This window comes from Oreochromis aureus, linkage group 18 (genome assembly GCF_013358895.1).
Source record: "Oreochromis aureus strain Israel breed Guangdong linkage group 18, ZZ_aureus, whole genome shotgun sequence".
NCBI lineage: Eukaryota > Metazoa > Chordata > Actinopteri > Cichliformes > Cichlidae > Oreochromis > Oreochromis aureus.
In genome coordinates, this window is record NC_052959.1 from 28,636,413 (window position 1) to 28,655,194 (window position 18,782).

General features: G+C 40.0%; 1 protein-coding gene across 7 annotated transcripts in view; it reads right to left on the reverse strand.

Moving 5' to 3' along the window:
* LOC116331649 (partitioning defective 3 homolog) overlaps nt 1–18,782 on the reverse strand; it is a 235,355-nt gene that overhangs the window by 53,934 nt on the left and 162,639 nt on the right. For all 7 annotated transcript variants that reach the window (XM_031754405.2, XM_039601967.1, XM_039601966.1 and 4 more), the window contains 3 exons: nt 17,839–18,079; nt 8,204–8,332; nt 175–456 (listed from right to left, as the gene is read on the reverse strand). In XM_031754405.2, coding sequence (XP_031610265.2) covers nt 175–456; nt 8,204–8,332; nt 17,839–18,079 — 652 coding nt within the window. The remainder of the gene's footprint in view (nt 1–174; nt 457–8,203; nt 8,333–17,838; nt 18,080–18,782) is intronic.

Consider the following 18,782-nt stretch of genomic DNA (forward strand, 5'->3'; position numbering starts at 1 on the left):
ACTGGCAGCCCGTCACCTGGCTTCTGAGGGGGAATCTAACTTCAGAGCTATTCATGAATGTAATTAAGACTAAAATAAATAATAAAGAAATGAAATAGAAAAGTTCACATGATCATGGCTCCACTTGCTGGGATTGAGCCCATAACACTTGAAATACACCAGTTCACCTCTTACCTGTCTGCAGAAGGAGGTCGCTCATTGCGTGCCTTGCTAACTTGGGTGTAGAGGGTATCGGAGTGCTGGTGCTGGTGTTGTGGATGGATGTGAGGGTGCTCATCACGGGGGCTGTGGGGGCGACTATGGCCACTGTCCATGGAGCTGTTAAGTTGGTTGATGCCAGCGTACTGGTGGTCCTCCTCAGAGGATCTCTCCGGCGATCGACTTATATCCAGAATCTCAGCGTAGTCTCGTTCCCTGGCCTGACGCTCCCTCAGCTCTCTGGTCTTAGCTTGGATCCTGATGGTAAAGGTGATGTTATTTATATTAAAATGCAATAACAATCTCGTGGTTGAAATGATCATATTAAGACATAATATTGCAGTTTCTCCAAGGTAAAAATCCAGGCAATATCTGATCAGTTGCATTTTGTACTTTTTCTTAAAAATCAAGGGTAAAAAAAAACTAACAGGGAAATGTATTTATTATACATTTACTATTGTGTGATAGGTTTATTCATTGTGACCCACTGGCAGAAGACTGGGGGCTGTTGTTGTTGTTTTTTAAAAACTTTAAGGTTAAAAAAAAAGAAAAGAAGGTATCTTATCTGCTAAACTTCGGCTTGAGGAAATGAGGCCAAGAAAAAAAAAAACTTTACTCTTTGGCTTCTTCTGGCAAGTGTTTGCTGGTTTACTCAAATTACATTTCTGGGTCCTAATGCTCCTTTATTTCACAAAAGTAAGCAAGCCCTGGAGCACCTTTTAGAGCCATTTTTGCTCCAATAAGATGGCTAATCTAAAAGGCATCACAATAAACCAACATTCAGACTTGTATGAAAACAAGGTTAGCCATAAGTTAGCTAGCTAGCTGAAGCATTTCCAAAACCACAACTGTGGATGTAAATAAAGATGGAAAACTAAACACCAGTGATGTCTACAGGGTTAATAGAGATGGGCTAAATGAGATATAATAATCTTCTAGCTCATAGCTAGCTCAAGAGCCATGGGTAGGCTTATATAGTTGGGGAAGATGTAGAATAATTGCTCAATAAAAGTGCATGTTAAGAAATGCCATCAAAGTTGAATAATTCTTCAACACAATTTTTGTGTCTTTTGGAATATTTTGAACTTTTGGTTTGAAAAAGGGAAGACATTTGAAGACAGCACTCTTTCAGAACAACAAACCAAATTCACCGAATAATTAATAATCTAAATAAAACTTACTAGTAGCAGTTTCACTAATTATTTCTTTATTTTTAACTACCAGGTTTCTGAGTATGATATTTTCAGTTGTCTGGTTTCCACTGGCCATTGACAGTAGCCAACTATAAATTGTAAATGCACACTGCAACTAAAAAAAGAGAACGGATGTATGACTTTGAACTGTGGCTGAAAGGGCTACATGGAAAACTAGGATGGTGCTTTACTTTTTTCTTTGTATATAAAAAAAAGTCCTGTAGCGTGTCCAATCTAGATGAGAGATGCTGTAAATCTCAGTCGTCACATTAACAAAACACCAGATGAACCATTGTAACATCTGCTGATTGGTTATTGCACTTTTTAACTTTCCATTACAAAACAGAGAGAAGATCTGGAGTCTATTATTTATGCAATTTTCCCCACTGAATAATACCATAAACAATGCATGACAATCTCTTGCCCCCAATAACACCTAGCACAAGGGAAGCATTTTGTATTCACAGAGTAGTGCTAATATATAGCTAACATGCTTTTCTCTTTCTTTCTCCCTCAACAACACACGCAGACACACATCTGACATCTTTCTGTCTGTCACGCACACACAAAAATCACACATTCGCTCTTTCTCTTCAGGCCATTATCTTGTGAATAACTGGCAATGCTATTTTCTATAGCGGGGGGACTACCTATCACGCAGCCCCCGTAATTACAGCCTTGCCAATTATCAGAGCTTTACAACTACCAATTATCATACTGCTCTCTTTTCTGCAGGCCTCTTTTTAATGGCAGTGGGAAAGTGAATGGGACAGGCGCCGTGGTGACAAGGTAGGGGGTGCAAGTGTACTGAAAACTCAGTGGGCTAAAATCTGAAACATTTCCTCCAGAAAAATTGCATGGTGTGCATAATGAAACAATAACTCTAATAAGGAGGGCTCCCTACCGTAGACTACAAAATGTGTTAAAAAAAGGAAGATAAAAAAGTCAAGGCCAAGTGGGTAGAAATGCTTCACTACTAAAAAGTAGGCTGTTAATGAACTTGATGGTTTCAGCGGCTCCCCACTGAATCTGGTCAGGGGGTAGACAATCATTTCTGGCAAAACGTACACTTATTCCAACAACTTAACTTGAAAGCTGGCGGAGTCGCACGCTGTGTCTTCGCTATTTGCGGACTCAGCGATTATCTAATAGAGCAGAAGGAAGTGAGGCCCTTGAGGGATCTATCTTTAAACCCAGAGGAAAAACTGTGTTTTCCATCAGTGAAACAGCAACAGCAGCAGAAGTAGTGGGAGCAACTACTGATTGTATGCACAAGCACAGTGGCTGATAAGATAAGGCCAGACATACCAATCCAATGCACGGCCTTTTCTGTGCAGCCCCTTTCCATAACAAGTCACTGCATGGGTCAACAAGGCCACTTGCTGAGTTAGGGAGGATGCATCATTGAAACACTTGTGCTGTGTTGTGTGAAAAAGAAACTCGGAACAACCTATACTAGCTTTACGTTTTGCTTCCAGGAAGTCAGACTTCCTTGACATTGTCAAACTTTTCCAAAACTATTCTTCCCACTTAGTTCTCTTGGCTTTGTCAAAGTCTTTCAATGTTTGTTGGGTTTTTTTTAACGTAAGCTGGTTTTTCCACTCGTATTCATTTGATTAACTGAAAGCTTGGCACATCTCTACATGCAGTGGAGTATGTCCATGAGGAAACTGGACCCCTCAAAGACAAAAAGAAGACTATCTACAGCAGATGAGAGTCATGCTCTTAATAAATATGAAGAAATCCAGCAAAGATGTGACACAGGACCTGAGAAATGACCTGGCCCCTCAGTTGATCCATCTCATGTTGGCCAAACACTCATCAGAAATGGCCTCAAAGGAAGAAGCCATTCATAACGGACCCTGACAGGGTATGTCATATTACACAAGAACTGTACTGACATCAGTGGCCAGAGGTTTCACAGAGTGATGAATCCAAAATGGACATTTTTGGCTCAAGTTGTTATCAATCCGACAGTGAATGTCTACAGCCATCTGTAAAACATGACAGAGGGTCTGTCATGGTCTGGAACTGCATTTCAGCCAGTGAGATGGAGATCTTGTCGAAATTGACAGAATTATGAACACGGGAAAGTACGGCCAGATTTTGATCCACCATGCAAAACCATCTGGAAAGTCACTGATTAGCAACAGCTTCATTTTTCAGCATCACAATGATCCCAAACACGTTGCCAATGCAATGAAAGCATACCAGGATAGGAAAAAACACACAGTGGAACGCCATCAGTCATGGACTGGCCTCCCCAGAGCCTGTGAGAGTTCAAGCTGTGGTGGTGGTGTTGTTTTTTTGCAACCATGACCATCTGTCTGTGCTCATCTTTTTCCATCTACATAAGCTACATATACATGAGCAATAGCTGTCATTGCCCACAAAACAGCAAGCTTTCCAAAACGTCCAACTTTTCTGAATTACTTTTAAAGGACACAGGAAATGTTACTTTAAGACAAAGACCATGACCGTCTGTGTCAACATGACAAGCACTTAAACGGTTAAAATGTTTCACAAACACAAATGCAGTGCTGACTGAAATGGGACAGGAAGGAAAACCACACTTGGCCATATCATTACTCTTAATCCCAAAATACCTGCATGTGACAAGGGTTTCTCTTTAACAAATAACCTTAATGACAGACGAAAGAAGTCTCACCATGTAGAGTAAATGATTAAGAAATCCAATGAAAAGTGGCAAAAGACCCAGAGGGGGAATAAAAACAATGTAGAGCAGAAAGAGAGGAAGAGGTGGCAGATAAAAGGGTATAGAAATGGCAGAATGGGATTTTATGGTAGAAGAAATATATTTGACAAGTGACCTTTCTACCACATCACGCCAGAACAATGGTCCATTATGTGCTATTGTAGTCATTGTGTAATAAAGCGTTCTCTTACCGGTACTGCTGACACAACTGACAGACTACAGTGAAAGGCAGGAAATACATGAAGGGAGAAGGTCCAGCAGGACAAGATGGCTGCTGAAAGACCTTTTAGATTGATAACACGGGTACGTGGAAATGTTTCCTGATTTAGCGACAACTAGCTGCAGTTGGTTTTAAAGCACTTGTGATTTTTGAAGGTTAATACTAAAAGGGTTTGACAATGCTGCCTTAAATATCCTTAATTCACACTTCTGTGTGAATTAAGGATATTTTTAGAATCACACACACACAAAATGCATTGTACTTAGATTAGGGTGGGCACTTTTAGATCTCACCTTGGGTCAGCACATCTGAATCACATGATTAGTTCGAGAACTTCAGGACATGTTGAAGAGCTAATTTAGCCATTTAAATCACTGTGTTGGTTCGACACATCTAAAAGGGACACCGCATTGTACTTAGACTGATGCTGTTAATCTTGAACAAGAGTAGCAGTACTGAGCAAGTGTTGAGGTCAAATTAAGTTCACTGTGACAAATTACTTCATATACAGCAAGTCTGTTGTATAGATTGAACTTGTAACCTCTGGTCATGTGACTGCAGTTATGTCAAAGCATGATCTGATTTAGTCTACAGATGGTTAAGGCAAAACCTGCTGTGCTGCCCAACGAAAAACGTTTATCTGGACTGATCTGGAAAAAACCCAACAATCAAACGATAGCCTGTGAGCTAGCATTTGGCGATGATCAGAAGAAGGGTTTCCATTTTAACGGGAAAAGACCTCTAGCATGATCAGAGGGGCAGCAAGGACAAAACACCAACTCTAGGAAAAAACAGATAAAATGTAACCACAAGCAGTATCGGTAAATAGGGAATGAAAAGATGTAAGTGGAGAAGAAATGCTCAGTGCATCACGGAAAGTCCCCAAGCAACCTGAGCCTATATCAGCATGTCTAAGGCGATCATTCAGGGTCACCTGACAGAGCGACAACTACAGGCTTTATCAAAAAGGAACATTTTAAACCTGATCTTACTATACAGAGGGTGTCAAGTAGAAGCTTATTCCACAAGAGAGTGTTTTGTCTCCCACTCTACTTTTAGAAACCACAAGTCTGAGAAGTCTGAGAGCAAGGTGCTCTATTAAAACAGTACAGTACTATGAGGTCTTGCATTAGTATTGCGAGTACTGTAATTTTAGTAAAAACCATTCGATTTAGATCAAATAACATAATATAATGTAACAAATTTATGACACTACTGAATAGTTATTCGCATACCTGTATTATTTATCTTTTCTTCAAATAACCTCCACCAGTAGCGTACTATCTGAACTGTCTGTCAAGGTTTGTCCGTCTGCCTTGGGGCTAGGGTCCTTTGAGACCTGAGAATTAAACCTGTGAGGAAATCCATTCATCTAGTCAATCACAGCTGGATTAACCACAGCCTCTGGCAGTGGTCAATCGATACCTTCTGCAGTGAGGTGCCGAAGGTGCAGAGCGGCTTGGCAATACAGCAAACTGGATCGTTGTTTAACACCAAAGTAGCCACAGTCTGAGCATGTGCTCCGAGGGATCTCCCCGTCAATATCAGCATCTCTCAGCTTAAATATAAACAAGAAGCGTGTTTGTGCTTTTGGGGTGTATAGCGATGAGTTGGAGGCACACTTGGTTGGAGTGCCTCTAAGAGCCAACACTTTATAAAATAATTAACACACTGACTTAAGAAATACTATGATCTTATTTTCTGCTTCAAGCACGAACTTTTTACTGCTCTCTGGACATTTTTTGGTTTCTCTTGTAACCATTTCGCCAGATTTCTTTTGGCTCTTTGGCCCCAAGAACTCAACACAACTAAAATTGTTCACACTAACAAAGAGAACTGAGAACCTACAACTCAACCCAAAAACCTAAGGAAAAAAAACAGAATATGCTATCACTACCTTCTAGTACATCTAGTATGACTTTTAATGAGACTTATGCTTTATCAGCTAGAAATAGGCTGATAACTAATTCACATTTTATGATGCTAATAAATCAAGGTTAATATAGTTTAAAAATAATGTAACCTACATTCCATTTAACAGCACGACAAAAAAATCTAAGCTCTGGAAACTTCTAGTTGTGTTTTGAGCTCAAAAAGCTTCACCGCTTGTCTGAGAGTTGGAAATAAAAGCAAATGCAGTTAAATCTACTCTGAATTCAGAACGTTATTGCAAAAGCATTACAGTAGGCTACATGTAATTTGTGTCATCCATGTTCTTATGTGTGTGAAATAACATAACGGAGTCCTGAACAGGCTTAAATAGTCCAAGTTGTGTGTAATAAACACACGTGACTGTGATATTTAAGAGCAAGAAATAAGAGAACACTTGGACGGGATTAACACACAAAAGGACCAGTCTGAACTTTTAACTATATCCAGCATAACAACCAAATCATCTGACGTGGCCTTTGCGTTAACTTTATACCAATTAAAAATAAAGACTCAGCCATTATCATATTATTAGACTATCTGCTCTGCAGGCGCAAAGGAAGACTACAAACCAAATTTTCATAACAAGCAACTGTGGGGAGTAATGACTCTTGCCCTACACCAAGAGCAAGGGATTTAATTAGCTGGCAGGGCTGTAATGGCCTTGGCATTTATAAACTGCTGCCCCCCCAAAAACCTGGCACTGTGCCTGCCTGACATTTCCTTTGGTGAGGGAAGAGTGGGTTGCAGTGGGAGAAGGACTTGCCACTTGAGGCTTTTTGGTTTTGGGCACCCACGTAGTAAAAGCAAAAGAAGGCACAGGTTCTTTAACTGTGTAGTCATTATTTAAACACAGAGACTATCGATTTATTAAACTGTTAAACAGAGAAAGCAGCTCTTTCAATTAATTTTTATGCAGCTTCATTCAGATTTTTCACAATAAAATGAAAAACCAGTGCTGCTTCAACCATCATTTTTTTGGGCTCTGAAGCTTTAGATGTAATCAAGATAATGGTTGTGCTACAGTTTGAGTCATCTTTACAAGTTAAATGATTACTGCGAGTGTTTTTTCTTTTCTTTTCATGCAACCCACGGGACCTGTGAGCATGAGCTCGCTGCTGAACAGAGCTGTGCCTCCAGTGCTGCAGTGAGACCTTTGCAAAGCAGTTCTTTCTGTAGGTTCAGGTATGAAAAGCGGCTGAGCCTAGCAACAAAGCTGCTTAGCTGGCAACAGTGAGGTGAACCAAAGCCTAATGGCTGCTGTGAGTGAGATGCATGTCCAAACGAACCCTCTGAATCAGTCTTCTGATTCCCCAAACTAAAATATGTGTCCAACAAACTGATGCTCCAATATTGACTGTTCAGATAGAGAACCTTGGAAACTATAATAATGTGCTTATCTGAGCACCAGAGAAAAGTACAACAATGGTGTCCACATACTTTTGAATAATTTGGGTTTGGCACTATTCATGTTTTTCCCAGTGAGGAGACTTTGTCTGAGAATTTTTCTACTTAGAGTTTGTTTCAAATCTTTTCTTTTTTTGTTTTCACCCTGCAGAAACTGGGTCTATAAATGTAAATGTGGAAGAGCTCAACTCGCCTGCACTGAACTGCTGACTCAGCTAAATACTTATCTATTCAATTCAGTTCAATTTTATTTATACAGCACAAAATCACAACAACAGCTGCCTCAAGGCACTTTATACTGTAATGTCGACCCTACAATCATTCATACAGAGAAAACCCCAACAATCATATGACCCCCTATGAGAAAGCACTTTGGTGACAGTGGGAAGGAAAAACTCCCTTTGAACAGGAAGAAAGCTCCGGCAGAACCAGGCTTTTCAATCTTATTTGAAACACAAATCTGTTTAAATGTCTATATACGTTTGCTAATGTCATTAATATCCACTAGTTTTCAGAATACGTAACCATAAGTTGCCTCACCTTTCTTGCTCCATCCTCATCTTCATGGTCTCCTCGTCTGACACCTGCGTCTCCTCTGGCCTCCACTTGCTGGAGCCTTTACGATCAATCTTTTCTCCCGGCCGCTCATCCTTTCGGTGCTTCCCAAACCTGGAGTACATAAACAATTAATATCCACCACTTCATTAATGTTTCTATACTTCACTTTAAAATTTTTTGTTGTATTCAAATTATGATTCGTCACAAGTTACTGCTGCATGACTAGACAAAGTCAGAAGCTACGGTGCAATTTAAAAAAACTCTTAATCAGCTAATGTGATGCAAAACTGTCCTCTGAAACACAGGCGTGTCTGCCAGAACCTTGACAATAACCCAACTTTTACCAATACGGCTGAAATGTTGTCTGCGATCACAAAAACAGCCCACTGCTACGACTTAACAGTTAATCAAGCCCACAAATGAAGCATTTGAAAAGTAGCTCTCACAAATTCAAACCCAATTCAGTTCTTTTAAAGTTGTGGAGAAGGCGTAGACGCAGCCCATCACAGTAATTATATTCATAGGGAGGGAGTGACGATTCACCGAATAGGAGGCACCGCAAAGATATTTCAGCTTGATTGACTCAGTATAAAGCTGCAGCCTGTTGAAGAAATGACTTTGGCAGCGCGCTCGCTTCTACAATGAACCGCCGTGATTATTCACAGGGAAATTGGTCCGCAGAGAATATCTACGACTTCGAAAGAGACAGCGCTGAGAAAAAACCAAAGAGGTGTGTCTGTGTGTTAATGAAAGAGGAGGAAGACAGCGAACAAGAGGAAAAAAATGAACACGCACAAGAGAAACTCGTTGAATGAACCATTAAGACCGAAAACTAAACTATGGCGAAGAGCACAAAGACTACCTTGAAAGGAATGTGTGAGCGTCTGTGTGAGAAAGCTTCAGAAGAAAGAGCGATGGAAAAAAAGAAAGAAAGTGAAAACTCCAAAAGTAGAGTGCGCTTAAAGAATAAAGAGGATGAGTGTAAATTGCCTGAATATAAGTGCAAAAGAGAAAGAAGAAAAACACTTGGATGACAGGTACGTGAATGTGTGGTTTGCATGGAAATCAATACAGAAGAAAGAGAACTGAAAGCAATAAAAGTAAATACAAAAGTAAATCGATGAGAGAAGCACAAGAACCAACAAAACAAGCAAATGAAGCCGCACATAAAACCCAGAGGTGAGAGAGTGTAGGAGTGAGTTAAACACTGAAAAATAAAAGAGAAAGAAGAAAACGGCAGCGCACGGGGGAAAAGGTAAGAGAGAAAAATAAATGAATGCAGGCCTGAGAGAAAAATGCATAATGCAAAATTAAATTAAAGTCATATGAATCGTGTAATTCTCTTTGTGGAAAAATACAATGAAATGAGACATGAAAAAAAGAAGAGTATGATAAAAACTATATGGAAATTAGTAAAAGATGTGGATTACAGTCATAGTTCATTAAAAACATAAATAAACTGAGAGAGAAAAAAAGACTTTCCAAGACTTTTTCTGTTTGTGGCATTTTTAAGAAGTCGCTGATATATTGTTTATATTTCTACTAGTTTAGTAGCAGATATACCATTATTACATAACATGTGATGATAGATTTTTATATCAGAACAAAATGTAAGTGTCACAATATCACAGCTTTAGCGAGGCCACATGTTTATGTTCGGTGTACACAACAGCAAGTCTGAGAGCGAGAGCTGAAATTCCTAATATGGCTACAAGAGGGAAAAGCAGGGCTGTAAGCATCTGGTTAAAAAGTTTGACCCAAGATAAAACAACCCAGATATAAATTATATTTCAGGTTAATTATGTGACAATATTCTGCAGCTCCTGGTGAGTTACATCCTTACTCTCTTTTAGGTACTGTGAAACTAAAGCATAGCATAGATTTTATTCCTGTATGTAAAATTCTAAGGAAAAACATGACCAAGGGTACTTTGATTAATGTTGTGTCCCTGCTATTGCACTGCAATGCTGCTAGCATCTTGTTTCAGTAGATTCACAGACATTAAAAAAGGAGAAACCGCTTCGATACCACACACTAGTTCAGCTGCGCCTATAAAGGTGACATCATACAGGAAGGCATAGCTCAAACTGATGGATCAACTCCTGCTCCACTGGACTAAAGCGAATTCACTGTGTAATTGTGTAACTTTATTAGCAGCGTCCTCCTGAAATGCGCCAACAACATTGAGAGTAACATCCGCCTCTCTGCCTCTTAATGCTCTCAGGTCGCTATGGTAATGCGTGAATATTTCTTTCAAAATAAGACACACAACTATAATACGGGAAAAGACCCAGGGAAACAGAGTTAAGGATAAAAACCCTGAAAACCATAAATTTCACACCCCAGCCTCAACTCTCGCGGCCCGGTACCAAACGACTCCGGTTCGTGGCCCGGGGGGTTGGGGACCGCTGGACTAAAGAACCGGGGTACAGTTGAATGTGGGTTTGCATCATCCACATGCTCATAACATGTCAACTGGGTAAATGCTTGCGAACTTTCTCCACAAAATGAGTGAATAAATGAATTTAAAAAAAGCAAGCTGCTTTCTGGTAAACGAGCGATCTGCTCAGAGTTCGACCTGCTTCCTGTCACGTCTTTACCATCTAAGACCCAACACAGACAAACAAAATGCCTTGCAAATTAGTTTTTCTCACCATCTACACACCTTCCCTAGTATTCCTTGAATGTTGTGCTAAGTACTAACCCCAAAGACAGCATATACTGACAGCATGGAGTGTAAAAGACAAACAGAAAAGCTGAGAGACAGGAATGAGGAGGAAAAACTGCAGCTGGAGGGGGGAGGGGCGCAGACTAAGGGCCATTACTTGATTAATTTAACTGCGGCTGTCTGAAATGCTCAGAGTGACAGCCTGCCGTTAATGCTAAGAGCACAAGTGATCTATCACGGCGAGAGACGGTTGACACTTTCTCCACACCACTAACTTTCATTAACAGCCTCTTTTAAAAAAAACAGCCTCGTCATACACACACGTACGCGCGCAAACACCCGCACAGTGTGATTTATGACTGAAAAGGAAAACTTTGAGGAGGAGACAGAGTATTAACCATGACACCAGGGCTTTTAATAATCTTATATTCCAGGCACAGTTAGGCCCGCCTCGTCTTGTGAGTGCAACAGCATCGATAAAGAGGCTTTGACTGCTTTCTGCGGTTTGAAAAGATCACTTCAAAATGTCAGAGACTGAGCTGATTCAATTCAGCAGACCACCCGTGAAACACCGTTAATCCTTTTAATAGCACAAAAAGTGAAAACAAGTTTTTGGTAGCGTGCCGCAGTTTTTCGGGAACTCGCATAATCAGATGTGCGTGAGGAGCAACGCTAATTGCCAAGTAACTTGTTTTTGATTTCCACTGGGCAGAGACACACTGATCATGGTCATGAGCAAAACATCTCAACAACCAATGAATGGACTTGGCTGCCCAGTGATTTTGGTGATGACCCGATTTAATCGAATTACATCCGCAGCTGACGTGTACACCTTTAATTTTAAAACAACTAAGATTTTTAAGGTGGCCTTGGTGTCTTCTGTCACACCGAGGCCACATTTAGATTAGTGCAAAAGTTTTCATCAATCCAACTTTTTTTTCACCCGATGTGAAATTACTCATTTAAATTCATGTCTCCAAGGAAGGTGTTTCATCGGAATTTTTCAGTCATTTATTTCAATGATGGAACTCTTACACTGTTTTAAAATATTTTAATCAATCCAGCTGTACACTGAGTCTGCAGAATGCCTCACATTTGTCTTACACTATACACAGATTAACCATGGACTATATATAAATATATATCCATATAAATGATCGATGTACCAACCCAGATATCACCCGTTGCGCCATTTGGCCCCATCTTAGTTTTTTAAGACCCAGAAGTGATTATATTTAGATGACAGGTGGAATTTCCCCTCATCGAGGGAAGGCACAACCATGATCTGCATGGGTGCACATTTACAAATACTTGCATATTAGCTCTAAGTAACATAGAAACAGAAACGCATTAGAATATAACTCACCATATCTGGAGCACAGATTAATAGGAAGGACTGTTATTACAATTAACCACTAAGGATAAAATCGAGAACCAGTTCCCAGCAGTCCAGTTCCTTGGAATTGTTCGTTTGCTTGCCTATCGATTCCGGTCATCGGTTGCATTTGCACTACAGATTAATGCACACCAGGAGGAACAGTGGCGCTTTCTACAGTGTGGATATGACATTACTTTTATTTTTATTGTGCAAAAGTATGAGAGCACGATGTTAAAGTGCAAACTAGGACAGAAACAACTGCTAACATGCTGCTAATGAATCTTCGGCTCTTTACAAGCACCTGGACAGACCGCATGCTAATGCTAAGCTAGCCATAGGGATGTTAAAGCTGAGTGAATGCCGACCCCAGCCCAGCATCCAGACCCTGAACTTCAACAGGTAACAAAAGAGCAGTGATGAGCAGTCAGGCTGCAGTGTTCTAAAGTAGAATCACAAAGTGTTCTGTGTAACACGTCTAACTACTTTTTTTGACCCCAACACTGGCCACAACAAAGAGAGTAAATACCTCCAACATGCACAAAAATTTGACTACACAGCATGTAATTAATTTGCATGAATGTAATGTCTTTGATATGCTGCTTAGCGATGGTGGTGACTCTCAAAGCAGAGCCAATGAGAACCCAATGAAAATGAAGAAGAGAATCAATAAAGAATCAAATCAAAGTGAACTCACAGAAAATGCTCCTGCTGCTTTCCTAAGCCTACTCATGCTGCATCACTGTTGGTGTAGTGTTGCAAGATTGAATACCATGTCTTAAGTTGCAGGAACACCCAGCACTACATGCAATACCTCACCATAAACATATTATTACCTACAGCTACGACTATAAGGACCACAATTATTAGCATTTTATCTTGCGGGCAGCAAAATAACAGAGCACGATGCATTGACGTCCCTTCATCCATGACTAATCTTTCCTCCTCGCTGTTCAAGCCATCTCCGAGTCTAAGCTTGCTCCGCTTACTCGCACACAAACATGCACTAAAACCACTGCAAATTTAGTGTAGCCCTCAAATCTCTGGGAAATGACCACGTTCGCAGATGCCAAGCCCATAGACTGGGTGTTGCTTCTGTGTCCAAGTGATGATCAGAGAGCGAGAGAGAAGAGGAGCGGGAGAAAGGGGGAGGGAGGGCTACAGTTGGCAGGCCGCACTGTTGGCAGAGGCTGATGGTAATGATGCTTTGATTGGGACTGAGTGTGAGGCCTTCGAGACATGAGAGGGTCAGGCAGTGGCAACTCTGTTGATCACACACACGTGTGCGTGAGTGCGTACACAGACACACACACGGTCCTCCAACTTCTAAGGGCCTCCCTCTCCTGATCCACCCCTCCTACATGCTAACACATCAAAGCTCCCCGACACTCGCGCACCATAAAACCTTAACTCACAAACGCTGCCTCGCTCAAACACATGACACTCATCGGGAGCTCTTAACATGCTGTACAGCCACTCTTGGTATCAAACTTCCCATTTCACAGAGTGACACGGGCACACTTATAAAAACCTGTGCCATTGTTCTCCACACAGCCAGCCTTTGCCTTAAGTTTCATCACGACGTGTTGACACTGACAAATGGAATACATGAATTCGGATGCTTTTCCCCCTCTTAGTAACATATTTGTTGCTAAATGCTCACTGCTGTGGTGTTCGCTAAACTGTAGCTCCCACATATCACCTTTCAGTCACACAATGTGGGTGTTAATGGGACTTTTTTTTCCTCCTTTGATTTTCTCTTTATGCTTATTTTGGAATCTGGATGTGGTATTTTTTGTGTGTCTTTAAAGCACATTGCAAAAAGTAAAAAAGCTTTTTTAAATGTACGCTTTTCCTGCTCTGTTCAGATGTGATATATATTCAGATTAGGTCTCTACCAGTGTCATTTATCTAAATAAACAAACTGTGATGTAAATAATACACTTTATTAATTTTCCTCTTAGATACAATACTTTCTTGCCCAGTAGTATGAATTATAGAGTAAAGACACTACAGTTTGTGCAGAACTGATATATTTATATTTTATATTTTGATGAAATTGGAAGACTTACTGTTTAAACTTAAAAATTTGCATCCATAAAATGAACTGGTCCCCTCAAAATTTGAACTTCTTCAGGAACTTGCTTCAATATCAAGTTTACTGAAGCCAAACTTCCTGGGATGCGCCCTTTAAAATTAGTATGAGGTCCAGATTACACACACAGACAGATGGATTGATCTCACATCATTATTTTGGGGCACACAGCTGTCTCGGCCAGTAAACACTGGGCGTGGATCAAACAGGCAGCCAGACGGCGTTTTAATGGATCCGATCTGATGTGGGCAATATTGAGCCAATCAGAGCAGGATAACATTGATGCTTTGACAATACACACCAATCATTAACATATGGCAGGATAAGAAGGAAACTAGCTCTTAAGTCGGTGTGAGTGCATGTGCATCTGTAAGAAAGGAAAGAAGATTACTGCAGTGTGCGGTTGTCTGTGACCAAAATTGTATGCGTGAGCTTCCCTGTCACTTTAAATCCAAAATCCAGCATGTATTTGCAGCTTGTGCATATCTACCTCTGCATGTCAGTATGTGCAATGCATATCTTCAAGTATGTGTATGTTGGAGCTAATTAGGTCAAATGTATATACTGGAATTATTTACAGTATTTGTCGATGTGTATAACAATGCAACGTTTATATGCAACTCTATTGTCTTACTGCACTGTCTCAACCCCTGATCCCCCTTTTCTGTACTTTGCATTTTATTCCTATGTTTTAAGGATTAAATATTATATCACATTAACTATATTCTGTAGTGTTACAGTGGATGTATTAGTGGACGGCATGACGCCCAAAAAAAGGCTTAAAGTTTAAGCTCCATATGAGACTTTCCTGCTCCTAATGCTGTGTGATGTCACCGAGAGGGGATTTTCTCAATATGGTCATCTCAGGCACACGCCCCTCTGTTTGTAAGGGGCAGCCAATCAGAACAAAGCTGGCTTAAAGAGAGATTATAATGACTCATTTTAGGCCCTGCCCAGCTTGAGATAAATAAAGATAAACTTAAACCTTAAATTATACAAAGCTATTACAGTAGCGTCCAAGAATAAAAATATGGAGCTGAAGATTAGCGTATTAGGTCCACTTAATTAAGCCATCATGTCAAACAGATTTGTGTTTAATTTGACAAAAATTATTTTCAATGAAGACCCACTTAACAGACTTTTTAAAAAAATGTGTTTTCAGTTGGCTCACCTCCGTAATCTGTGATAACAGAATAGTATTTATGATTTTTGGCATTTGATTAGTCTTTTTATTCATTCTGCAACATGATGGCAACATCTGGAGTGATTACAAACCATCTCAGTGAAAAGAACAACTACTAGCCCCGCCTACCTGCAAAAACTCCCTGAAACACTGCAAGAGGATCTTATTGTTTAAAGGGCGGTAACACCAAATATTTATCTGAATTTTTACATCTTTTATTTATTTTTCTGTTTAAGTTGACTGATAAGAAAAACAAATTTTTGAAAGCATTGTAATGTTAATCTTTGGTTCTGCATTTTATAAACTGGATCTATAAATGTTGCCCGTTCACTGTTAAAATTCCCCTCAAATCCACATAATCCATTTCCCTTCCCTCGCCCTCATGAGTTTAAAGCTCCTTTTATTCTCTTATCTACTTTTTATTTCAGAAGATTGCGTTTGTCTTTCGCTACCTGTTGCTCCAAACCCCGTCCTTCTTTCGCACATATTTTCGTTACCTCCTCATCTCTGTGGACCTCATTATTTCTCTCCATCAAATATTGATACTCTGTCTGATATACTCGCTGTTTTCCCCACTCTGTGTCACTGTCACTTTGGTCAGTATCACAGACAGATAAAATTACTGGCAAGATCTAAAGCTTTCCAACAAAACGGATGAGAAGACCTGCAGACCAAAGGACCTGTACACCAATAGTAATGAGGATTGGGGCAGAGAAAGGGGAGGGAATATGTAGACAACACGCTAATGAGAGTGCGTTTGTGTGTGCTATTTAGCTATAAGAGAGCATAACAGTTGAAATATCAGAGGCTGAAAAGAAATTAATTAGAGGGAGATAAACCACAAAGGTCAAGTTGTCTGGGAGTCTAATTAAGGTTTCCTCAGACTATTTAGCAGTGCCACGGTTGTATAACAGGCTTGTCAATAGTCTCCATTATGTAGGTCTTTCTGTTCTACCAAGCGTTCCAAAAATGAGGCGAAATATTACATCTGTCTAAAAAACAAGAATAAAAAAACCCAGAAAGTTCAGGTTGTCCATGTCTAGACCTATAATGAGTGATTTAAGGTTCTTGCTCTTCACGCAGGCAGACAGAACACAAAGCTTGCTCAATGAGGCTGTATCAGCTGTTCACAGCATCGATCACTGTGGCTTTGACACGAGCTCTGATATTGAACACAAGATTCTCTCTTTTTCCACTCTTAAAAAGTTACGGTGGCGGGGTACAGGACACAAAAACCCTCAAAGGTATTACGCTTTTCCCTCAAATGAAAATCCTCTGCTGCCGTCTTGCTTTTATTAAGGGGAAAAGTGCACATGTTGGAGGCGGATTTGTCTGCTACACAAGGCAAGACACAAGTTACAACACCACAAGATAAACTGAACACACTGAAAACATCAGCAATAGAGGCCAACGCTGCAAACACAAAACATCAGCGGAAATACAGTGCAAAAGCACAACAGAAATAGGAAAATAGGAAAAAGAGATTTCAAAAGCACAAGGGAAGTGTTTCTGGGGAGACAATAACCCGACGGACCCAAAACTTACTGGGTGTGTTTTATCATGACCAGTTGCAGGAACCAAAATATGCAGAATTGCGCTGGGAGACACTTAAAAGAAGTGGAGGATCTATCGGTTTTGTGAGAAAAGAAAATTTGAGCGTTAAGTGTGTTAGCCTAACTATTATCTTAATTGCCCCTTGGGGATAAAGTTTTTTTTACTTTGATTAGCCTAAAAATCCGTCATAAGTATTGTATCAATCATGATAAAACACACCCAGTAAGTTTTGGGTCCGTCGGGTTATTGTCTCCCCAGAAACACTTGTGCTTTTGGAAATCTCTTTTTTCCTATTTCCGTTGTCGTTTTCTTTATTTCCTTTGTGTTTTGTGTACTTTTTCTTATTACTGTTGTTTTCTTAAGTTCTAGTCCATTTGGCCTCTCAGGGCCACCGTAACTGTGCGCTTATGTTTTGCAGTTTGTTCTCAGGCAAAGTTGAACCAAAAAGTAAAAATAGTAAAATAATACAAAAAAAATGCAAGTGTGTGTTTGACTACATACACAGACTCACTCAATAAGATGACCCCTAGTTGCCTTGTAAGCTCACGAGCTTAAATCTGTTTGCATATATTAAAATATTGACACTGCATGCAGAGAAATGTCTTGAAAATTAAACTGAACTTTGTAAAATTTAATGAGGACTTGTCTGCTTACAGCTCTGATTGCTATTTAATGAAACCATAAAGTCACACAAGTCTTTGATTAGTTACTGTTACTCACTTAAAAAGTTTTAAAACTTTACCTGAACATGTCCCCGAGTCCCTTCAGCATCCCCTTCTTAGGTTTTCCCTTGTCCTTCTCCTTCCCTCCCTCCGGCTTCTTCTTTTCCTTCCCTCCCTTGTCTTTGTCCTTCTTCTTCTCCTCTTTGGTGCGGTTTGTGCCATTGACCAGTGGCTTTTCGGTAATCGACAGCGGCGTCTGGTCCGCTACTGTTGACACAGAGTCTCTCCCCGACCGTGAACTCTCCTCAGTGTCCTCCTCCACTAAAGGGAGGGAGCGATAAAAACAGAAGACAACAGGGGAAGAAAAATGGAAAGGAACGGAGAATTCGTTCATGTTAACCATTGAACAGGTAAGTTTTAAGATGGACTGTAGCACATGTGAAAATCAATAACCTTAATAAATGAAAATCTATAAGTCATAAACGCACAATTATGTCTCCTAAGCACCAAGAGACTAATACAATTTAAATACATATTACAAGTGCTTAAAGAGCTCTGCTGTAAAATGAGACAGAAACCATTAGAGACTATTAGACACAGACTTATGGTGAACAGCGACACATTTGTACAGTTTTATGACACTATGGTGCGGTACGCTACCTAAATTACATAATCTTCATACTTTTGTAATAGTGCGGTTATTGAATAGTTAATGAGTCATTGGACAATCAGCACATCAGATTAAAGATACAGTAGCTACACTGCTGTCTCATTCTCAGTTCTTATATGTGGAATGTTTAATTCATGATTACACAGAATAAAAAGACTAAAGCAAAGAAGGAGGGTTGTTTATCAGGTTACCCTGTGTAATCTTTACTTAAATTGACTTAACACTGCTCAAAAAGTAATGTATGGTTGAGAGGTTTTGACACATTTCGACTTTTACTATAAATTAAAAAGCAGTTTTTTTTAATATACGGCAGTTTAAAATGTGAACAGATTTCCTAAAAGATGGAAGCTCCAC